Below are 25689 nucleotides of genomic sequence, written 5' to 3' on the forward strand. Positions count from 1 at the left end.
CATGAAAGCTGGCGGAGATCCTGCACAAGTTAAATTAATTGTTCCTGTGGAACTCTAAGCTGCACTTCTATCTGCAGCTCTTATAGCAAAACATTCGTCAGTCTCTCTGCACAATCCACCAAACAGCAACTGTGCAAAAGTATTCAACCTGCTTTGTTATTTTGTTTTGTAAAAATGCTTCCATTGGTTTCTACTATTTTGAGTTAAAATAACACATCAGATAATGATTATTACTATTTTGTTAGGCTCTCAGATTTACGAGAAGCTCTGTTTAGAATTGAGTACAAACCTTCCTTAGGTTACTGTCCCAATATAGGACCATTCTGTCAGTCATATCCAGCTATTCATTTCATATTCAAGAAATGTTAATTATATCAATACTTGTTAATGAGCCAGAGTATTAATTACTTGTTAATGAGTTAATTAATTGTTAATTAGTTAACAAGTAACTCATCCCAATTACTTGTTAATTTGAGCCAGAGTTCAGTTACAAATATGATTCAGTGTGGTTTATTCAGAATTAATTGGGGTTACATCAGACATAAGTGTGTTGCAACATCACGTCATCCAACACTGGTGCTAGATTATACTGTTTGGCAATAGTTTCAAAATCAACAGGATAATATGTAAGTATTCCTTTGTCATATGCCTTTAACCTAAAATTTAAAAATATAAATTTCCAGTTATTCCTGAACTTTTATTCTAAAAAGAAACCATTTACTTACTTTTAGCTGAAGAAATAACATTTAGATTATTTAACTACTTTGCTTGCATAAATGTTCATCTCCAACTCCCTAACACAGCATATGCAAGATATTTTTTTTCTTTATAAATTATTTTATGGAATGTTATGGAATGGAGTTGTCTTATAAGTAATGCCATCTTTGATAAGAGGCAATATATTAAAATTTTGTAAGATATTTAATTTTATATAACTCTTTGACTGTATCTTTAAATTCAGTTTGACAAAAATGCATGCCATAAATGTAATGCCACAAGAAAATTTCAAATACTTCCATTTGAATAATAATAAATACAGTGCAGGGTTGCCACTCAAACAGGAGAATGAAATTCCCTGACTTTTCCAGGTTTTCCAGGTGTGTTTCAAGAAAATTCCAGTCTATCCGCGTAATGTACGTTGGCTACGCTAAGAGGTAAATTATGGTATTACTTGTATTGTGTAGCAAATTCACTTAATTATTCAATAAATCCCAGAGGACATTTATTCTTAATTATTCTTGGTATACTTAGTTTGATAATTTTGTTTACTTTTCCACTTAAGAAACTTAATAAAATTTAAGATATATACATTGGATAACAAATGTATGTTTTATTTAATTATTACTCATGATCATCACCAGTTCATCACGAGGCTAATCCGGTCCTTATAAATCACAACGCAATGCTAAATAGTTAGGTTAGATTTTAGGTAAATTTAATTTGTGTGAGGTATGTTCTTAAAAAGCACCTTAACACTTGAAAACACAAATATAATTATAATAGTTGTTGTTTTCTCCATTGAAGATTGAGATTAGAATCTTCCCAATCTGGAATAAAATAAGGCTTTTTTTGCAGACATTCTGCAGCTAAACGAAAAAAAGAAATCTATTTTAATAAATTGAGGTATTTTATATTTAGTTCGCAGCATACATAAGAAAAAAATATGTGCATTAAATTTCGTGATGGTATGTCATCATACTGCTAGAATTAATTTCAAGATTATGCCAGAGAAAATTTCCTGAAATTTAGAAATATTATTTACTAATAATTAATAAATTTAGAGGGAAGAAGCATCATTAAATTATACGAATAACATAAAAATAAAGATAATTACTTAAAAATTGAATTAGAATAATCAACGATATTTTAGCGAATATAGTTATATTACATGGTTAGCCTAGATGACAGATTACTATTTTTTATTTAACTGCAAAATGGCAAGGTATTTATTAAAAAGAAAAGTTTAAAAAAATTTTGCGGTAAAATTCTAGTATACGGTAAGGCTTTGGCACGATTTTGAAAATTGTCGCCAAGACCAAAATGATCCGTTTACTGCGCATCATCATGTCGCCAAATCCATACATGGGAGATTATTTTAACCAAAAAACGTCTAAAAAAAGCAAAGAATCTCCAATCCTTTGGTCTATATAAAGAAGAAAATTTTCCATACAAGTAAAATGCTATTACGCCGCTAGAATGCGGAGGGAAAATTTGCCAAGGGATTTGGCGACGGAACCTGGCGGCCAGAATTTCCCTCTCCGCGATGTGTACCGGAAATTGAGAAACGTGTTAAGAAGAAACGTTCTTTGACAAAAAGAAAGCTACGAAAATCCGTTTTTAAATTATTGCGAAAAATCCAAGAAGAAACGTTTTATCAAAGGACGTTTCTTCTTGGATTTTTCGCAATAATTTTAAAAACGGATTTTCGTAGTTTCCGCCCCCCCCCGGAAAATTACTAACTTATGAATTAATTTACTTGCGCCAAAAAATATTTTCTTTTAATTTAGAGTTTAACTACTTGCGCTAAGACTAAACTTCACGGTTGCGGTGCCGTGCGCTAGAATATAGCAAATGGTAAAGTGTCTCATTTACGCCGCTCCGCATCTGTGAGTGCAATCCAGAGCTGTAACTCGAGAAATAAACAATCTCGTTGTTAGGCGACGTGTGCAAAATGTTATTTTCATTTTTGCGATAAATGCTTATCGACGTGGTGTTCACGTCGCTCGCAGTTTGAAACAAAAACATCTCGACGTGCGTGGCACGTCTTTTTAGCGCAAGTGGTTAAAGAAATTTTAAAGGATATTCATTTAATGAACTCTTGATAACGTGACCTTCGAACTTCGACACCGGTTTCCAGCTTTGGCGGCAGAGATATCACGCATGCACAGCTGTTTCCCGCTATGATGGAACAGAGCCACGTCTGTTGCAGAGAGGTTTTCCTTCTTTACAATACATATTCTTTTATTCTAACTTCCATGGTGCCGTATACTAAGATTAAACCCATTTTGTTTTATACGAGAATAGGTACTTTCTTTAGTTCATGCACCGCACATGCGATTCTCGAAAATACTGGAAACCAAACCATTGCGGGAAACTTGCTTTGCCTTTCCTGCGAAAATTGGCTCTATGCCAGCAGACACTCACGTGATAGGCAATTCGCCAAAAAAGTTCTCTCTTCCGACGTCGGCGCAAAAATCGCTTTTTTTGGCGGGATCATTGTATGAACTTCCCTGACTTTTCCAGATTTTGACAAAAATACTTAAATTCCCTGACTTTTCCCTGAATTTTTTGGTCAATTTTCGAATTCCCTGACTTTTCCCGGTTCTCCCGGTTTTCCAGGTAGCGTGGCAACCCTGACAGTGGTACATCTGCATGTGTCTGCTTTGAATACTGTGTGTACTTTGAACTACATCTAACTTGGTATACATCCTGTTTGCGTGAGAAATTTTTTATTTGGCATGGAAGATCTGTTTAAAATATGATTCAAGTTAAATAAGTCTTGGCTGCATGCATTACACTAGTTAACTTCTTTAAAGACAATGCTACAACTGCACATGAGCATCAGAATTTTGGTTCAGTAAACAACCCATGCCATAACTCTGAATTTTCAAATGGCTTTGTATTTTTCACGTAATTTCTTGTAAATTTATTAACAATGAGTTTTAAAAAAAGTTAGTGAGACAGAAAAATTGTTAGAATGCTATGGAGGTGAAAAAGGAAATTATTGAAAAATATGAAGGCATGCGAATCTGAGACATGGTTATAGCATCATGCTCCATGGCAAGTACGATGATGTCTACTATTGTGAAAAACAAAGATGCTATTAAATACACTAACATTGTGTAGAAGGTAAAACTAATTATCAAACAAAGATCTGAGACATTAAGAGCATATTAAACAATTGCTTTTAATCTGAATAGCACAGAAATATTTATGTACAGTATCATGTACAATATACATTTTACCCACTACATTTGGATTTGAATACTACATAGTGTTATGATAATAACAATAGGATTTTGTATAGAACAAATTATTTACTTTCTCTTCACTTCTTATAGGAAAAGTTCATTTGTTATATGTCCAAGGATCTAGAACAAATTAATGATAAATACCAAAGTACCACTGGATAAGCTCAGAAAAATTCAACTTTTTTTTACTTATAAACAGCTATAATACAAAAAAAAAAGAAAAGAAAAGAAAAAAAAGAATCTGCCCTGCTAGGAAGGGAGAACTACAGTAAAAAATCATTTTTAATACACTTATGAAAACAGTTCTCTATATATTAATGAAACATACATTTTCAGGTTAAAAAAGCACAATGTGTAATACTTACATATTCTAAAAACTGGTTTTTCCCAGCAGGAAGTTGAAAAGATTTTGGAATGTGATTAATAGGCAACATAGCAAAATGCATTTTCTGAGTAATGAAACCACTTCCAGGAAAATGATTCACCTGTAAAATAAAAGAATGTTTCAAAAAGAACACTTTATCAAAATTGTACTTCCAAGTTATTTCATTGATATAATAGCATTTTAAAAATTGCATAATACTCACCTTCTGAGTTGGTTTAAGAAATGCTAATTCTCTTTCTAGAGTATGAAATGGATAGGTATAGGACCATAATACATCCCAGTTAGTAGTACTGCCAATTTCCACAATATAGCCCATCTGTTTAAAAGTTTCTTTTACAACATCAAGACTTTTATCCCACTCCTGTCAAAAAACACCTTTTTAATTACCAATTCTTCTTTGCTGAGTTAAAATTTAAGCAAAAATCACATTTTATTATGCATTTGCTTACTTTCAAAGATTCATTTTTCAAGGTAAAACATGCATATGTTTTAATAACTCATTTGTTAGTTCGGCCACACTACTTAACAAATCAGCTCCACTGCTTCAGAAAATGCAAGATTATCAGGACTTCAGCAATTCCAGGTTTCAGAAATTTCTGGATTTTAGATCATCATTTTAAATCTAGTAAGATGACATATATACATAACAACACTGTGGCTTTGCTTTTTGTTTATGTTGGGAAGGAAAATGCTAACCGCTCAACAGGACCACGCCACAGCCTGTGCAGCCATACCGGGCAGCAAAATTTTAAAACTTTATAGAGGTACCAGATAGAATTTAGGATGCACAGAGATTACACGAGATGGCAAATGCATAGCGATCCCCCTCTCAAGAGACAAAAGTGTGATCCTGGAAAATATCAATACAACACCAATCGACTTAAATTGCATGTGGGCCAAATGCACAAATTGAAAGTTGCTAATGGGCCTTAATAAAAAAACAAGTACACAAAACAAAATCTGTTAAACACAGAACCAAATCTGAGATCCAGAATCGGTGGAACTTCAGTGGTTCCGGATTTTAGATCATCAGTTTAAATCTTGTAAAATGATATGAAGACATGACAACATGGAGTTTCACTTACTGTTTAGATCAGACAGAAGAGTGCTAAACCCTCACAGCCACTCAAGAGTTCAAAAGTGTTACTCTGCTCAGCATCTAATATGTGCATAAGCTGCCCCACTCTCTAATCAGAAGGTGTTTGAAAGTGACATGCCTGCAGGGAATCTCACTTAATGGGGAGAAAAATAGCATTTATGATACATTCTTTGGCTGAGTATTATATTCTCCATTCTTAGACATTTGTAAGTGGGGAAGGGAACTTTTCTTGTTATTTTAAAATTATTTATATATTTATTTACTTATTGAATTGGTGGTTCAGAGGTACAGTTATTAAGATCATTCTGAATATTGGACAGCCATACTGTAGGTTTTATGCTGTAAATTAAAAAAAAAAAAAAAAAAAATTGCTAAGCATGCATTAAAACATACATATAAAAAATAATGCAAAGAAAAAATCCAAATTTCTCCTGTTTTTCTACCTGAAATTTCTGTTGCTTATAATTTATAATTCAAATGCATTGACAACTAAATTTAAAAATTTTCTGACATTTATTCAAACAATTGTAATGCCCCCTCCCCCATTGAAGTAATCACTAAATAACTTACTTAAAAGAAATACATAAAAATTTGAGAATAAATATTGACAAATTATTCTCTTTCTTTTATTTATTACATTTTTCTATAACATATACTGAAAAAAAAATAGCTGCATGTAAACAATTATGAATTTCTTTGTTTTTTTACTATATCTTTCAGCTACAACAACTCATTGTATTTTGATTTTCAAAACGTCTGTTACCTTGGAAGAAAATTACTAGAAAATATCTTCATCACAAACTGCAGATACTTTCAGCAGCCTGATTTTTTTCATAGACTTTTTAATTTTCAACTAAAAAAAAAAAAAAAAAAAAATTCGCATGTAATTGTACTTCCAAGCAGTGATTATTCTTATTTCAAAAATTTGTAACTGGGGATATTTTTCTTTTGACAAGTACTAATAAAAGTCAATAAAATTTGTGTCTTCAAATCTTTGAATAATATTTATATCACAGCATAAGTTAATTAGCTGCATTTCTAGATTTTCCAAAGAGTTACTCAAGTTAATTTTTGGTAATGAAAATAGTGTAAAATTGCACTCCAAACTATATTAAATACTTTTCCTTCAGATTCTTGACAAGATAATGATAATTAATTTACATGAAATGTATTCATGGGCCACATAAAATTGCTTCAGGGGCCATTTATGGGCTGCCAGTTTGAGACCACTGTGCTACAATGCCTAGCCAATAGGTATTTAAAAGTGACATTCAGGTAACTCAGTTAGTGAGAAGAAAACTCACATTAATGGAACACTTACTTCTTTTTGTTGAGTATTATATTCTCCATTTTGACATTTCATATGGGTGAGATATTTTTTATTATTTATTTTTTGACTGGTGGCCTGGAGGTCAAGACAGTATATCCTTCTGAATATTGAGTACTTGAATTTCAGACTTTGTACTACAGTAAAAGCTTCACTACCTGGAATGCTTGGCAAATGGCGAATTCTGAATATGTGAAATTTCCGGATAGTTGGGCATATAAAAATTGGAATTCAGATAGAAAAGCCGAATGAATGGAAGAAATATCTAGTAAAACAGTCATCTTTGTTTCTTACCAAACTGAATATAAAATGCCTACATTCTAAAATGTATAAGATTTCATGGCAAAAAATGCATTTCAGACATAAAAATCGGCATATTTTGTAGGCCTTAATCTTTATAGAAAATTTGTTGAAAATAGAGAAAAAAGTTACTTTTTGCAATATTTCAGCATAATTAAAATGTTTTTCCTCAAACTAAATGTATTCAGATTTTGTTTGGTTGAAACAGTATGGTCCAAAGACAAGAACACCACTTATCTAGAACCTACAAAGCATGTAATGCTATATATAAGAAATCTTACTATAAACAAACATTTTAATATGACAGAAATACATAAATACAAAATAAGATATACGATAAATGCATAGCAATACAATGCAATACAAGATGATGAATACATAAATACAAGTAAAAAAAAAATTTTAGAATTATAAAAAATTTAAAACATTTACATGCATTTAGGAGGTTAATTTTGTAATTTAGAAAATACAAATAAAAATTCTTTGAATTTGTAATATTATATATATATATATAGTTAGTCAGTTGAAGTTATAATTAGAAAACTGATATAAAATATTAAAAATTTTAAAGAGCATATTCATTTTTTGTATGAAATTTTTCACAGCATGTTACTCCTTTTTTTATGCATGCAAAGACTAACAGTTCAACATTGTATGTTTTGCACACTGTTCTAGTTTTGACCGATAAGTGTCAAACTACTATAGCGTGGCACCAGTTCCATAGCATATACAGATGAAGGAAACGGCCAATTCTAAGTTTTTTTCTTCACTATAAAATTTACAAGCAACATTTTTTGAAGATGTATATATAAATAAAAATATTTCTACGTGATGTGTTTTTCTATTCTGAAAAACCAAAAATTGCCTTGGAAACTGATGCATTTTAATTTTATTTTAGAAGAGAAATATAATTTTTAGAGGTACTATCATCTACTGAATAAAAAGACAACTATAATGTGTTTTTAAAAAGTAGTTTTTTGCAGAGAGTTGTACTTTTTGAGGGAAAGTGACAAATATGCACTAAGGCAGGGACATTGCCCTCAAAGGTTAAAACATGAAACATCTTATCCAATTCTGAAATCTCGCTGAATATGAAAGTTGGTGGAGATGTTGCCAAATTTCCACCAGTTAATCAATCAGAAATTTAATAGAATACATTGCTCTTTACATAAATAAATTATGACTACAGAATGTAAAAACTTAGATTGCTCATAGCAATTTTTCACCTTGCATCCCCATTGCTAAAGTGAAGTCCTGGGTGATAAGACACATTCATTGATTTCATTACTGAATAAAGATTTTATTCTGGTAACCTTACTTTTGTTGTTGAATAATGATATTAAGCTGGCAACCTTCTTTTTTAATAACTCAAATTAATGGGACTGTAATACATTTCTCTCTCAAATATTCTCCGTTCATTGTTATTTGTTAATGGTACCTTCTGATTATATAACTCCCCATCGCACCCATTGTAAATAAATTTACTCACCGGTGACTTTGAAGACCAAATATGGCTCCAATGATTCTCTTAGCAGTGTGATAGCAAACAGGAAGATTGGGTTGAGGAAGGACAGATCCAGCTTTGGCCAGAGTGTCAGCAAACTCATTACCCGTGATTCCACAATGACTTAAGATGCACTGCAGAGGAACATTACAACCATTATTTATTACAGAATTTATCACAAGCTGACAATTTAGAACAGACCCATTGTTTGAACGTGTGACTGAATAAATTGCTTTAATAGTGGCCCTTGAATCAATAAATATCACAATGTTCTGATCATTCCTTTTACTGATTTCAGTCAAGGCCAACTGGACAGCAGTCATTTCAGCATCATAGTTGTTACAATTTGCATCAACAGTCTCACTAAAGGTAAACTGCCAAGAGTAACCGCTGCACCAGCATTACTATTAACATCTATAATAAAACCATTGGTGTACACATGCAACCAATGCATTGTTAGAAATCTTTCTCTAATAGTGGCCAAAGCAAACATCTTCAGTTCCGTCTCATTGTAGGACTTTTTACTGGTCGGCAGAACCAAGTCTAAATTATTATTTACCGAATTCAAATGTAGAAACACACCAGTCTTAAGTAGTGGCTGTCTGTTAAAAGAAGGCAGATAAAAAAACTAGACAGTTCATTTGTCACATGTAAAAATGTAGGTTGAGATTTTAACCTATGGTCTGCAGGATCGTACACCTTACATAAATCACCACACCTCATAAATCTCTCAACCAACTTGAGAGCACTTATTTCCCTTCGATGAGGCTCAATATTTGTTTGCACTTGCATAGCCTTAACAGAAACAGAAAATGCTTCACTAGTGATGATTCTCACAGCATTATTTGAGTAGTTTCACCCCTGTTCTGTATCAACTTAGAAGCAGTTATGAAAAGTTCACCACCACATTTGACAGCAGGCCTACTATAAGATTTATACGTTGTATAGAGTAGATCTTGGATAGTACCCCACTTTACTTCTGTAAGCCTTTTAAGGCAGTCTATTTCTCATGCTGCCTATATCCAGTATCTAGTTGGCCTGTTTATTCCAACTTAGCCTGGAATCCAAAACAATACCCAGGTAAGAAGCCTCTTGAGTCCTGTGGAGCTGCTGGTCTCCATAAAATAGGTCTATCTCTTTAATTTTGGTATTGAAAATTTTAAAAAAATTTTTAAAAAATTTAAAAAAAAACTGAAAGGTTATCTTACTCATATTTAGAATCGTTCCATTGATTTTTGACCAAGTGAAAAAGGCATCAAGGGCAATGTTAGGCGAATCCTGGATAACATGGATGTCTTGGTCAGCAGACTACAAAACAAGGTCCAAAGAGAAGGGTTTGCACTTAAGGATGTGAATTCATAAGACAGTGAACAATGTTATTGATCATGATGTTGAGCAGAACAGAACTCAGGACCGAACCCTGAGGAAGCCCTTGTCTAGACTGTCTATAGGCGAAGACAGATGATCTAAATTAATTATTTGGTATGTAGATGGAGCAAGTAACAGCATGTTTTCTCAAAAAGGCAAGTGTTTTATTTTTACTACATTACACAATTCTTATTTAATAATTAAAATTTGTATTTTAAATTGCTAAAGTACATTTTCTTTTTATACATTGATAACATTTTCCAACCTATGAAAAATACTGATAAGATAGTTTGGCAGTTAAAAAAAAAAAAAAAAAAAAAAAAAAAAAAAGCTAAATTTCCCAAACTTACACCCGATAACTTACTTTTACTGAAATTTTAAATTAGGTAAAATTAACTCTAAGACAAATATGCGGTTGATCTTTACATTATGCTAACTTCACGATTTTTTGGTGAAAATTTGGCGACCAACTCTTCTACAGCAACCCTCTATTTTTTTTTCCCGCTGCCATTTTGTCTTCACGAAGTAAAGACATGTTTCTTTTCTTTTTATCTACTGAACACTTCTTCCAACAATCTACTAGCCGAATTACACTTATGCTAGAAATTTTATGCAACAAAACTGCTTAATCATGAGAAATATTCACTGCAAAATTGGAAAAAGTGCACAACACCATACTCCTTACGCGTTTTTCAAAATAACAAATACACATAAACCATGTACACGTCAACTTATTTTTACTTAAAAAAACATCCCAGAATTACACAAAAATGGCATTGCGTACACTCTTCACTATATCCATGTACACTGCTTTTTTCTCATAAATTAGAAAAATTTCACAAAAATACATGACAATTTTCTGAATCTTTAAACCCGGTAAAAAGACCATATATGAAATTACCTGATCGCGAAAAAGTATATACCCTTTCCAAATATGAACATTTCCACATATAAAATAAATAAAATATCCAAAAACTTTTACCTCTAAATCATCTATTATATTATAAACGTCACCAATGAATTCATACCGCAAGCATTACAAATACTTAGTGTCAAATATTTAAATTATTTCCATGCACGTTTACTTCAACTAAAACGTATACCAAATTCCTACAAACATAAAATTCACAAAATAACTATCATTTAATTAAAATATCACTAAACCATGTACACATCGACTTATTTTTACTTAAAAAAAAAATCCCAGAATTGCACAAAAATGGCATTGCGCACACTCTTCACTATATCCATGTACACTCCTTTTTTCTCATAAATTAGAAAAATTTCACGAAAATACATGACAATTTTCTGAATCTTTAAACCCGGTAAAAAGAACATATATGAAATTACCTAATAACGAAAAAGTATATACCCTTTCCAAATATGAACATTTCTAACTTACCTAATCTTCTTCAGAATCTTGATTACGTGTCCGATAAAGTTTTCTTATTTCTGTTTCAGGATCTTTAAAATCATACTTATAGTTCACAGCAAGGTACCAGGTAAAATAATTAACTTAATAAAACATCTTTACTTCTATCTCGCACAACCTTAAAGAAACACTTATTATTACCCCTTTCAATCCCACTAAATACCCATTTCGAATTCACGTTAGTTAAGGCCATGGGATCCAAAAATTAATGAACGCTGTTTCACAGAACACAGAATAAAGCCAAATACAAAATTTCCAGATTTTTTCCCGATTTCCCCCCTTTTCCGATTAAAGAACCGTAATTCGTCCATTAATATCACATGACATATCCCATGATCTCTCATTTCAGTTACCATATTCTAAAGATCAGCCAAATATGCTAGTTATATTTTAGACAAGAATCCAAAACAGAACTCTTTCTTTCTTTTTACAGCTATTGAATATTACTTTTTTGTACAGTGATTTAGTTTTTTTTTTTTTTTTTTTTTTTTTTTTTTTTTTTTTTTGTAGTTGTAGGATAATAATAAATGCAGAAAGAAAATAAGAAAAATATAAAATAAGAAACTTTAACACTAAAACAATAATTACAGGTAAAGACTACCCAAACGTTTTATATATTGTGAAGTACTGAAACACATAGCTACAATTTTACATTTGTATCACAAATACTTTCACTCAATGGGTCTAAAAAAAAAGAGAACAAAGTTTAACAGTATAAAACAATATATCTTAATATAATCCCTAAGTGTCATCCATTATAATAAAGATATAATAAAAATTATAATTCTGAATTTGAATGGAAAATCATAATTTCCTTTTACTAAATGAAACTATATTTGAGGAAGTCAAAATATCTTCCCATTTTAAATTATTTCTCTCTCTATATTACAAACACTTCTAAACTTTAATGTTCCCACTTTGAACAAATTCAATTAAAAATGTACAATAGTTTCAACATTATAGCTGATTCATATATAAATTGTCAATTAAATAAAAAGGAAGCTCCACAATAAATATTACAATTTTCTTAAATATGAGAATCTTTTAAGTTAGAAATTAAGAAATTATTTATACAACAATAACAAATAGATAAAAAGAAATATACATATGATACACGAGTCCAACATCCTAATAATTTAAGGATATACTAAACTTTAATAATGTGTACTTAATAAACTTCATAATTTAATTTTAAATAGTATAATAAAAATTATCATTTAATCAGCCTATGCTGGTATAAATCTAGAAGCAGTAATATACAGTATAAAATCAAAATTCAGACCTTTAGACCATTAGCCAGCTAGGAAGAGGGCTAATGAATAATTCAAAATAAAACAATTATCGGTACTATTCGGTTTCGAGGGCCATAAAAAAATTGCAGCGAAAATGTATGCGCGAAAGCGCCAAATATAGCAAACATGCCCATTTAACAGAGTGCAAAATCTCGCGTACGCGCTGATTTCACATTACGTAAGTTTATATAGTTCTATATTTCTTAAGACGCCATTGAAATACTAATTTAATTTTTAATTCCTTTTTTGATATCCTATGGATTTAACAATTTGGGAATAGCCTATGATGAAAAGTCTGCAATAGAATTTTGGGTAAAATGCAGAATCCCCCACTGCTTGACGCGTTTTTAAGAATTGCACATACTCGGTATCCATGTACACATCGACTTATTTTCACTTTAAAAAAAATCCCAGAATGGCACAAAAATGGCACTGCGCACCCCCTTGACTTTATCTATGTACACATCGATCTATTGTCACTTAAAAAGTAAAAAAAAATTGACAAAATTCCAATTGTTTTTACCTTGTAAAAAGTGGCAAAGAAATAAGCGTGATTCTGCACTTTACCGAAAATGTTTTCAAAGAAAAGGCATCATTCATTATAGAAAATTATGTTTGAACAACCAACGAGATGACATTATGCTTTAGCGATAACTCTGTAGCGAAATATTATATGAAATTAAATTTTTATCTAAATTAAAACATCAATATTTAGATAGTTATTTACTATTATATTTCGGCCCACCAGCGGCCGAGCGGTAAAGTCGCTGAACACTGGTAGTTCGGTCCGAGGTTCGAATCCCGCGAACGGGCTGGCTGCATGGGTGTTTTCGTGGTTTTCCCCATGTGTAACGTGTAAACGAGCCAGTTTCCCTTAGAAAGTCCTTCACGAAGGCACCCCTTCCCTTAGGCAGATAGCCCTAGTGTGCTTTGCCATAATTAAAATACAATACATACACACTATTATATTTCCTTTCTTGCGTTAGGGTTGCCGCAATTACTTTTGACAGCAGTGGCATCAACAATAGTTTGGTGATTTTTTACGGCCCTCGAAACCGAATAGTACTCAATTATTAAATAAATAATATCTAATAATGAAACTGATGAATTTGCCTTGCACCCAATACTTCACTAAATGTTTCTTTTATACTTATTATATAGCTACAGCATTTAACCAAACAGAAATATAAAAAATTGTCCTCTCCTCTTGCAAAGTCTGTGTATTAAGAAAATAATGCTCAACAAAGGGAAGTTAGTATGCAACTTTTTTCTCCCGACTAACTCAGATTGAAGCATGTGATTTTGCTGGCTAAGGAGTTGCACTGATGATTACATTAATTGGCATTGTTCTGATGCTGACCCTTGAGTGGGGGGGGAACAGCATTTTTCTTTCCTAAACAATAAGTAGAACCCCAAAGTTCCCATGCCTACATATCATTATACTAGATTTAAACTGATGATGCAAATTCCAGAAACTTCCAAAATGCAGAATTGCTGCAGTTTCAGCGATTCTAGATCTTGGAATTTGTGATGTAATATCTCATTAGGAAGCTCCTGCTAATTTTTCATGAGACAAATGCAATTTTTCTTTCACTAAAATGTCCGATTTATAGATTAAAAACACAGCATAAGGTTTTGTTAAACACTTAAATGATAAAAAAATATGTCCTTTTAGGGTAGGAAGAAAAACGGGTAATTTTTCATGAAGGTAATAAACAAATAAATAAAAGCATAACTAATACTTTCACTTATTTTATAGCACATTTACCCCAAGTCAAGAGCTCTCATTTATATGGAAAAGTCATAAAATAATTCATTCAAAAATATCTTTCTCATTAAAATATTGTGTTTTAACACAAAAATGCTTCACATGAAGGAATATCACAGCTTCATAAAGTGATTTATTTCCAAGAATAATTTACAAAGCAAAAATTAATTACGATTTGAAATTCTCCCCAAACTGAAAGTTAGTGATTATGGCAACCTTTTCCTTGTCTCCCCCCCTTTTTACAAGCCGAAATTTTATTTAAAAAATTATTTATTTATTCTAAGTTTTTGTTAGGTAGAAGTTCACAATTGAAAAATTTTTAAAATTGCAATTAACAATAATTAATGTACATTTACTTTGGCCAAGAGAGAAAATCTGGTTAATCTTTGGATTATGGTAACTTAGCAATTTTTTGGCGAAAATTTGGCGACCAACCCGGTTATAGCAACCTGCTAGATTTGTTTTGAACGCCATTTTGTTTTCACGAAGTAAAGGCATGTTTTTTGTTTTTACTCAACATTTTTTTCCAACAATCTGCTAGCCGAATTACGCTTATGCTAGAACTTTTATGGAACAAAAGTGCTTAATCATGACGAATATTAGGTGCGAAATTGAGAGAAAGTGCAGAATCGCCCACTGCTTGCCGCGTTTTTAAGAATTGCACATACACAGTATCATCCATGTACACGGTGACCTATTTTCACTTAAAAAAAATCCCAGAATTGCACAAAAATGGCCTTGCGCACACTCTTGACTTTATCCATGTACACTGCTAAAGTCATAGCTAGTAACCTTTATCGCCTTACCAAAATGTCGCTAAACTGCCTGTTACCATATTCCAAAGATTAGCCAAAATGTGCTTTTTTGAAAGATTGGTAGTTCTAATCAGGGCCAGATTAAGATTGTTAGAGGCCCTACACTAGAGCTGTTATAACACCATTATAGGCTACTGAGGAAACCAGTGTGCTGCAACCCCTATAGCAACCACTCAAAGAAATGAAATGTAAATTAAACATAAACGGATTAGTATGGGGCTCTAATGCATGCAAAACCCACAAATAAGTGTCCAGCAGGCTCATGTATTAAGACAGCTCTGATCTAAATACTTTAGAGTTTAATGTCCCCTACCCACACATTTATAGTACAGTGCTTGTTTTTTCTCCATTCCTTTTTTTCCCCTTGGTGTTGGCTTATTTGCATCATCAATTTCATGGTAAAACTTGCAAAGAGAAAATTTCTATAGTGCCTCTTTCTTTTAATTCATAAGGACATTTTAAGTGGGCTGCCTTTCCTTGATGCCCTAAGCATGTGCTTACTTTGCTTAATAGTAAATTCAGCTCTGGTTCTAATACTAAAATTTTAATTTAATAAATTAGTTGGCTGATCTTTAGAATATGGTAACTGGTAGTTTGGCGACATTTTGGAGACGATAAAGGTTACTACCTGGGACTTTGGTAATAATGTGAGCAGTACTCAGTTCCGATTATGCATTATTTTGTGTGAGGGAAATGAGAGATCATGGGATATGTCATGTGATATTAATGGACGAATTACGATTCTTTAATCGGAAAAGGGGGGAAATTGGGAAAAAATCTGGAAATTTTGTATTTGGCTTTATTCTGTGTTGTGTGAGACAGTGTTCATTAATTTTTGGTTCCATGGCTCTAACTAAAGTGAATTCGAAATGGGTATTTAGTGGGATTGAAAGGGGTAGTAATAAGTGTTTCTTTAAGGTTGTGCGAGATAGAAGTAAAGATGTTTTATTAAGTTATTTATTTTACCTGGTACCTTGGTGTGAACTATAAGTATGATTTTAAAGATCCTGAAACAGAAATAAGAAAAGTTTATCGGACACGTAATCAAGATTCTGAAGAAGAATAGGTAAGTTAGTATTTTTAATTATTTGAGGATATTATTTTTATGCATTGTTCTAAATGTAAGGTGGAAGTAAAGTAATTTGCGTAAACATGCATGGAAATAATTTTATTTAAATTATAATATATTTGACACTAAGTATTTGTAACCATTGTAACATTATATTTGACACTAAGTATTTGTAACCATTTGTAATGTTTGCGGTATGAATTAGTTAGTGACGTTTGTAATATAATAGATAATGTAGAGGTAAAAGTTTTTGGATATTTTATTTAGTTTATACGGGGAAATGTTCATATTTGGAAAGGGTATATACTTTTTCGTGATTAGGTAATTTCATATATGTTCTTTTTACCGGGTTTAAAGATTCAGAAAATTGTTATGCATTTTCGTGAAATTTTTCTAATTTATGAGAAAAAAGCAGTGTACATGGATATAGTGAAGAGTGTGCGCAATGCCATTTTTGTGTAATTCTGGGATGTTTTTTCAGGTAAAAATAAGTCGGCAGGTACATGGTTTATGTGTATGTGTTATTTTGAAAAACGCGTAAGGAGTATGGTATTTTGCACTTTTTCCCAATTTTGCAGTGAATATTTGTCATGATTAAGCAGTTTTGTTAGATAAAATTTCTAGCATAAGTGTTATTCGGCTAGTAGATTGTTGGAAGAAGTGTTCAGTAGATAAAAAGGAAAGAAACATGTCTTTACTTCGTGAAGACAAAATGGCGGCGGGAAAAAAAAATAGAGGGTTGCTGTAGGAGAGTTGGTCGCCAAATTTTCGCCAAAAAATCGCGAAGTTACCATAATGTAAAGATCAACCGCATATTTGTCTTAGAGTTAATTTTACCTAATTTAAAATTTCAGTAAAAGTAAGTTATCGGGTGTAAGTTTGGGAAATTTAGCTTTTTTTTTTTTTTTTTTTTTTTAACTGCCAAACTATCTTATCAGTATTTTTCATAGGTTGGAAAATGTTACCATAATGTAAAGATCAACCAATTAGTTTTCACCAACTTTCATGCAGTAGTCATATGACTACTGAAAGTGACTATGTAATACTTTTGTTTGTACGTCTCAAGGTTTTTTATTTTAAAAAAATGTAACTCTGTAATAAAAATTCAACCAACAAATCTGAATTTATATTTGTTGTGATTATATAATGCCATATTAAATGGATAGTTTTTGATCATATGCTGCTGCACAAAAGATCACCAGCTATGTTCATAAATAATAATAAAAAGAAGATTTTTATAAAGATCAAGAACATTTTATGAGGGAAAAAGACTGTATAGATAATTACATTTTTATAGCCAGTAGATAAAATTTAGATACATATACAATACATAAATTTACACATATGTGATATGTGATAGGCACATGCATGGTTTGGCTATGGTTGTATGAATATTCAAAAATAGGAAAAAGTGCAGAATCACCCACTGTTTGGCATGTTTTTAAGAATTGCACATACTCTGTATCCATGTACACATCGACCAATTTTCCCTTAAAAAAAATATCCCAGAATTGCACAAAAATGGCATTGTGCACTCTCTTGACATTATCCATACACACACTGACCTATTTTCACTTAAAAAGTCAAAGAAAATTGACAAAAATCTAAATCTTCTTATTCTTGTAAAAAGCGCCAAACAAATAAGTGGGCAATTCTGCACTTTAACCCAAAAATATATTGGTACTATTCGGTTTCGAGGGCCGCAAAAAAATTGCAGCAAAAATGTACACACTAAAGCGCCAAATCTAGCAAACGCGCCCATTTAACAGCCCCCCAAATCTAGCATACACGATGATTTCAGATTGCGTAAGTTTATATAGTTCTATATTTCTTAAGACGCCATTGAAATACTAGTTTAATTTTTAAATCCTTTTTTGATATCCAATGGATTTAACAATTTGGGAATTGCCAATGACGAAAACTCGGCAATAGAATTTTGGGTAAAGTGCAGAATCACCCACTGCTTGACATGCTTTTAAGAATTGCACATACTCGGTATCCATGTGCACATCTCCTTTTTTCACTTAAAAAATAATCCTAGAATTGCACAAAAATGGGACTACGCACACATTTGACTTTATCTATGTACACATTGACCTATTTCCACTTAAAAAGTAAAAGAAAATTAACAAAAATCCAATTGTTTTTACCCTTGTAAAAAGCGGCGAACAAATAAGTGAGCGATTCTGCACTTTAGCAAGAATATTTTCAAAGAAAAGGCATCATTCATTATAGAAAATTACATTTGAACAACCAACAAGATGAAATTATCCTTTAGCGATAAGTTGGTAATGAAATAGCGATGCAGGCATCCATTCAGTTATGTTTATAAATTTTTATATAAATTATAATAATGATCTGAAATAGTTATTTACTATTATACTTCCATTCAGTCATGTTTAGCCTTTTTCATATAAAATTAACCTTTATATGAAATTAACCTTTCATCTAAATTAAAATATCAATCTTAAATAGTTATTTACTATTATACTTCCTTTCTTGCCGCAATTATTTTTGGCAGCATTGGCATCAACAATAGTTTGGCAATCTTTTACGGCCCTCGAAACCAAATTGTACCAATACATAAAATATGCTGAAGCTGTATAAATTTATGTCATACATTGAAATACAAATATATACTGATGTAATATGGTTTGGTTTGGTTTATTTGATTAAAGCACAGCACATGAGGGGTATTTGCTTCAAAGGAGGGATACCTTCATGGAGGACTTTCTAAGGGAAATTGGATCGTACCTACATTGCACATGGAGAAAACCATGAAAACACCAATGCAGCAAGCCTGTTTGCCTGGAATCAAACTACCAATATTCAGCAACTTTACAGCTCAGCCACATCTACTGATAGTTATTACAACAATTACTGTAATATTACTAATTAAATATAAATTAGGTGCTATTGAGGTACTCAATTATCATTTTCTCAGAAATGTGATAATATATGATATTATGCATATATTAAAAAAGCGTTTTTTTGTACCTACCTGGATTCCATATATTCTCACAACAGGCAAGAAATAATTAAAGTTCCTTTCAGTAGTTGATAAAAGGCAATTTACATTTACTTGGTTTTTATTTGTATAATTTAAAGTTATGTATAAAGTTAACAGCAGACACACAAAAAAGGCTATGTAAAGACGAAAATATTTTAAGAAATATAGATCACGAAAACAATAAACCCTCCACATCATAAGCAAATTGGTTTGGGAGATCAATTTAGGAGTTAATATAAGATAAACATCAAATTTCTTCTTATGCTAAAATAGACAAAGATAAAACCGAAGTGCATATTTAAAACGGCGTAAGCCACGAACATAAAAAAAAAAAAAAAAAAAAAAAAAAAAAAAAGGAATTTTTGAACGCATTAAAACTTATAAAATGAACACTTTTCTAGAATATTAAACTGATATATCAGTATAATTTTTTCATGGAAGTTAATTCAAAAATTTATTATGAAACGTAATAACAGAATGAATTTTTAGCTTCACAAAATAGCAGATGACAAACGTGATGTAAACAGATGTGTTGTTTTGCACCTATTAAGTCTTTTTATCCCATTACCTAAACATGAAATAAAAAAAAATGGTTAGGTGTGAAAGAAATTTTTTTTCATCATTCCTTTCCAATAAGGCTCCTAGATGGTTAGAATAGGACATGTTCCTTTCCTTTCAAGTAAAATTTCCCTGTTTCTATTTGCCTGTCCTTCGCACCTAAGCTTGAGTTTTCGCTCTTGGGGCAAAAAAACTTAGTGGATACAAAACAAGTGTACTTTGTCGGTCTGTCTATCTTGGTTTAAAAATCTGACTGAGCATGTGTGGCAGAGTTTCGTATTATGATGCAAAGTGTTTATGTTTATATTGACTTTTGACATATAGGCTTCAAAATATACATGAAAAGATCCAAAAAGTATTATATATCTTAATTCCTTCCGAAGACTCCAACCTGAACTAAAAGATATATGTTGTTTACATTTTTTCGTAGCTGTTATCGTAATATTCTGTTGATGAGAGAAAGAAATTAACTTCATGGCTGAACGATTTATTATTGGTGTTTCTATTGGAATTTTCATTACCGTATTTCTTCTGCTTTCTTCTATATCAAATGATATCAATCTTGAGAAGGAGCAAGAACTCTCGTACTTACTGAACGAGTTTGAGTTGCTGCAGTATGAAACATTAATTCATGAATCTGGTAATTCATAACTGTTTGTTCCCTTGTTTATGCGCTATTTTCTATTGAAGGTTGTTACTAAATGCTAACTGTCTTTTGTGGAAGAATGTAAAGTCAACTATAGTACGTGAATGAGTTCATCTTGTGTTTCCTTTTATCTGATTTCTTTCATCTAATACTGTTGTTTATTATAAGTTTTTCTCGCCTCTTTTAATCTAATTCCAGGAAGTTTGAAAGCTGTTTATTGCTAAGCGATATTCTTTCAGAGAACAGGCTTGAATATGTCTGAGGTAATGGTAACACATAAAACAGTATGAAGAACAGAAGTTTTTTTTTTTTTTTTTTTTTTTTTTTTTTTTTTTTTTTTTTAGAATAAAGCACATTTGTAAAAAAAAATGAATTCGGCTAATCTTTGGAATATGGTAACAGGTAGTTTGGCGACATATTGGTAAGGCAATAAAGGTTACTAGCTAATACTTTAGCAGTGTACATGGATAGAGTCAAGAGTGTGCGCTATGCCATTTTTGTGCAATTCTGGGATGATTTTTTTTTAAGTGAAAATAGGTCGACATGTACATGGATACCGTGTATGTGCAATTCTTAAAAACACGGCAAGCAATTTGCGATTCTGCACTTTCTCCCAATTTCGCACCTAATCTTCGTCATGATTAAGCACTTTTGTTCTAGCATAAGCGTAATTCAGCTAGCAGATTGTTGGAAAAAAATGTTGAGTAAAAAAAAAGAAACATGCCTTTACTTCTTGAAAACAAAATGGCATCCAAACAAAAACTAGCAGAGTTGGTAGCCAAATTTTCGCCGAAAAATCGCCAAGTTACCATATTCCAAAGATTAACCATGAATTATTTTTTATTCATTTATCTGTTTAGTGTAACTTTTTAAAGTGCACAAAAATTTTACTGTGCAGTTAAACTTAAAATTTAGATCAATAGCATCATATTTTCCCCTATCGGCAACTTTTGGAACTAAATTTTTTTCACTGATCCTTTTTCCTATGTCGTCAATAGTCCCTGTACAAAATTTCGTGGCTTTGCAGCTGATAGTTCAAGCTACAGAGGTCTCTAAGTAACGTCAGTTTAAAAAAAAAGAACCTGTATATATGTAAACGTATACACATGAATTACAGCTTATTTTTTTAATATAAAAGAAGTAATAGATGCTATAGAAAAGAAAAGAAAACTGATGGTGTAGCAAATTATTTATATTAATTAGCATTTATTATGAAATGGAAAAACTCTCATCCATTATTTCTAAGACTTCGGCAAGATCTTTGTTGGAAAGCCATAGATCTGATTTGATAAACTTCAGAGCTGAGAAAAGTCTTTCCACACTAATGTGAGTAGGAGGAAGAGCTGTTTCTATTAGAGCTACTTCTTTTAACTTTTCTGGATAGTTTTTTATAAGTTCTAAAAGAGGAGTATTGCAAACGCAATCATATTTCTCTACTTCTTCAAAGGCTGTATGGAAATCTTGTTTGTATTTTTTCATTTTTATATCAAAAGGCTCTTTATTCTTTATTTTCATTCGCTTTGCCATACCCTTTTTAATATTACTCAAAATCTAATTCATCACTGGAAGAGGATGATAGAGACTTAATTGCAATGTCTGCAGTTTGACTGTCCTATCATTCTGAGAATAATTTTATTCTTAATGAAAGTTCATAGATGGCTTTCTTTGCCTTTTTAATTTGTTCATCATCCAAGAAAATTCGGTGTGTGTTAAAAACCCAGCAAGATCTCATTGTCTAGCAAACTATAAGGGCGAGTCAAATGAAAGTGAGCCAACCCCTCCTCAGAAAGAATGGTTCGGTCTATCATCTGCGGCGCATGCGCGTAGCACAGAGACAGCCTTCATTTACGAAAGTGGCGCGAAAGTGTGAGGTTAAAGTTCTTTAAGGCGCTCTTACACTGGGTTGAAGACGGTAGCGTGACATAATGGATGCTCCAAAAGAGGAACAGCATTGTGTGCTCAGGTTTTTGACAGCTGAAGGTGTTTCCCAACATGAAATTAGTCGCCGTATGACTGCTGTGTACGGTGAACATTGCATCGCATTGGCCACTGTGAAGCGTTGGAGCAAACGGTTCAGAGAAGGATGTGAAAGTTGCAAAGAAATCCAAGACCGGGCCAAAGCCACCTTGCAATCACCCTCGACACAATTGCACAGGTTGATGAGCTGATTAGACAAGAACGGAGGATAAGCATCGATGAACTGGCAGAGCGTGTGAACATCAGTCACGGTTCTGTTCACACCATAATTCATGATCATCTCGTTTATCGGCTTTTGTGTGCTCAATGGATGCCCAAGATTTTGAACGACCGCCAGAAGACGGAGAGGTTCGGCGCTGCTTTGACTCATCTCATCCGGTATCACAATGAGGGTGACGACTTCTTGTCTGCAATTGTGACCGGAGACGAATCATGGTGCCACCACTACGAACCTGAAACACGCCGGCAAAGCTTACAGTGGAAACGTTTGTGTTCACCAACCCCGAAGAAAGCAAAGGCTGTCATTTCCTCGGGAAAGGTGCTATTGACTTTTTTTTTCGATCGTCAGGGGCTATTACTCATTGAATTTGCTAAACGTGGAGAGACTATCAATAGTTCGCGATATTGTGCAACGCTGGATCGGCTGCGTGTCGCAATCAAGAACGAACGACCTGGAAGATTGACGAATGATGTGATCTTGCTACACGACAATGCTCGTCCCCACGTCGCTCATGTGGTTAAGACACAACTGGCAAAGTTCAAGTGGGACACGCTGCAATATCCTCCATACAGCCCAGATTTGTCGCCATGCGACTTTCACATTTTCGGGAAACTGAAAAAACATCTCAAGGGTACCAGATTCGTGTCGGACGACGCCATGAAGGAGTCGGTTACAGACTTTTTGAATCGACACCCCAAGGAATTTTATGAGACGGGGATCACGCGGCTCATTTGTCAATGGGATAAATGTCTCAATGTTCATGGAGACTACCTTTAAATAAAGTGCTCTGTTTGTCATATATTCGCATTGGCTCACTTTCATTTGACTCGCCCTTGTAGTTTCTCTTTTTCTTCATTGAAAAAAACGATTCTTTCGGCAATAAACTCTCCATTTCAGAAAGAACAAATTTCACATTCTTCCGTTTTTGCCTTCTGTCAATTCTTCAGATTGCAGCTTTTTTGTGGCTATATGCAGTGTAGAAAGAAGTGTTTCCAATTCTGCAAGATCATTCCACAGTCTTTCTGTTAGTGAAACATGAAAGTTATCTACATCTCTTAAAAACATAATTCTAAAAACCTCTTTATCCATCAAATATGTACTTCCTTATCGCATTTCTTGATCAATAATTGCTCCTTTTCCTGCTTGCTTCCTAAGAATGGCATCAATTTTAGGAGTTCTTGCTGCTATTGCTGCTTACCTAAATTTACCAGTGAAATTTGTAACTAAATGAATCAGTTTAATCATTAATGACTAATATCACATCCATCCTCCTCACTTATATTTGTTTATTAATATGTCAATAAAATAGAAACGAAAAGTAGAAAAATAATAATAGAAAAACTATTTATTAATGTATATAGTCCATAAATAAAAATAATAATTCAGTTTGTCATTTATTTTTTACATTTCATTTTTAATTTCATTTCAAATTCAAACTGTCCAACAAAAACTGGAGTCGACCTGTTTTTAGCAACTCCAACTCTGACTCCTTTTATCACAAAATCTGCCCGACTCCACAGCCCTGGTTGGATGATGATTCCGCTCACCCAGGATTTGACGATTGGGTCCCTTAAAAACAATAGTCGCCCTTTAAAAGGGTGAGTATATAAGGTATTTATCCTGCCTTGTTAGGGAGCCTTCATAGTGTAGTGGTTAGCACACTCAGCGCAATTGAGAGGTTCGCAGTTCGATTCCTGGCGAAAGCGTTGCTAATTTTTCATCTTGCTTGCTTCCAAAAAATACCTAATGTCTCTACAAGTTTGCTGTTTCTGCCGGAGTAGGTAAAGCAGTAGAAGTGCAGGAAAGATTCAGCCATATATTTAATTTATTGACAGTATCATCTGTACTCATGATTGTTCTGTTGAAAATAAAGAATTTAAAAACAATAATACCGATGCTTAAAATACCCATTCTTAGACTTCATTTAATATATAAAATCAGTTCTTGAAGATTATAAAAATGAATTAATTTGTGTGTTTTTATTTAGCTAATTATGGAATTTGCTTTACAGGTTTCAATTCATTAGTTTCACTTATTAATGCTTGGAGCAGTGGAAGTATAGATCCTAATTTGCTTTCTAATTCTGGAATATCCACAAAGGCAGCTATAATCGAGAAACTACTAGAAGTTAAACAACGACTTATTCTGCATCAGTGGTTAAAAAACAATGGACTGCTTGAATCTGAACAAATGTAAGTTATTTGTTTTTTATATTCGTGTTATTTAGTGTTTTTATAACTGTTTGTAATGAAAAGCTGGCTGTAATAATAGTAACTTGTTAATAATTTTTCTACTGCTTACTCTGAAGTGTAAACAAGTCCAGTACTTATGTACTATGACGACTACCTTGGCAACATTTGCTGATAAAAATCTTCATTGCCGTTTCTTGGTTTATGTATGTTTATAAATTCTTTTAAAAATAAAATCCCTAATTATAAAGGAACAAAAACTTAAAAACTGAAAATCCCGAATATATATATATATATATTATAAAAAAGCATGTATATAAATATATTAAATACAGATTAAAAAAATTAGTTAATTACTGGTTAAAAGAAAACTTTCTATCACTTCTTTATTTGAAGGAAATTGGAAAATGTTGATATTCATTGGGAAGAAAATAATCACAAAAAGTTTCACGTGTTTAACGTAAACGTAATAATCCGCGTAAATGTAGCAAAAAAAGGTGTAATAGAAAGTGCGGGATAATACTCTTAATTTTAGCATCCTGCATAACCTACAAAAGTCACCAATTTTGGCAAGATATCTAGTAGGTAGGTCATCATAGTACGTAAGTACCACAAGTCCTATAAAAAATAAATAACAAACTGTAAACAAGAAGCAATTTCGGATATTTAATAGCACAACAATTAATAAATGTTTTCTTACAAATATAAAGTTGCAGTGACATTCAGGTGAGTACCTTGAAACGGTGGAATGATGTAGGG

At 32.3% G+C, this 25689-nt stretch overlaps 2 protein-coding genes across 9 annotated transcripts in view; one reads left to right on the forward strand and one right to left on the reverse strand.

The window, feature by feature from the left end:
* The window catches only part of TTLL15 (tubulin tyrosine ligase-like 15), a 102077-nt gene extending 82227 nt beyond the window's left edge, over window positions 1–19850 (reverse strand). Inside the window, exons 1-5 of one of the 7 annotated variants that reach the window (XM_085823939.1) lie at window positions 19332–19470; window positions 8572–8720; window positions 6219–6308; window positions 4559–4717; window positions 4337–4456 (exon numbers count right to left, since the gene is read on the reverse strand). In XM_085823939.1, coding sequence (XP_085680065.1) covers window positions 4337–4456; window positions 4559–4672 — 234 coding nt within the window. In that variant the 5' untranslated portion in view covers window positions 4673–4717; window positions 6219–6308; window positions 8572–8720; window positions 19332–19470. Of the gene's footprint in view, window positions 1–4336; window positions 4457–4558; window positions 4718–6218; window positions 6309–8571; window positions 8721–19331 lie in introns of all 7 variants that reach the window. The other 6 variants (XM_085823942.1, XM_085823940.1, XM_085823938.1 and 3 more) reach the window with 6 other exon arrangements.
* Window positions 19851–20126: 276 nt separating this feature from the next.
* Window positions 20127–25689, forward strand: part of LOC118195955 (apoptosis-resistant E3 ubiquitin protein ligase 1) — a 164320-nt gene continuing 158757 nt past the window's right edge. For both annotated transcript variants that reach the window (XM_085823943.1, XM_085823944.1), the window contains exons 1-2: window positions 20127–20538; window positions 24753–24933. In XM_085823943.1, the coding sequence (XP_085680069.1) occupies window positions 20373–20538; window positions 24753–24933 (347 nt within the window). In that variant the 5' untranslated portion in view covers window positions 20127–20372. The remainder of the gene's footprint in view (window positions 20539–24752; window positions 24934–25689) is intronic.

This window comes from Stegodyphus dumicola, chromosome 9, assembly GCF_044657685.1.
Source record: "Stegodyphus dumicola isolate Sdum_Otavi_A_Nest chromosome 9, ASM4465768v1".
Lineage (NCBI taxonomy): Eukaryota > Metazoa > Arthropoda > Arachnida > Araneae > Eresidae > Stegodyphus > Stegodyphus dumicola.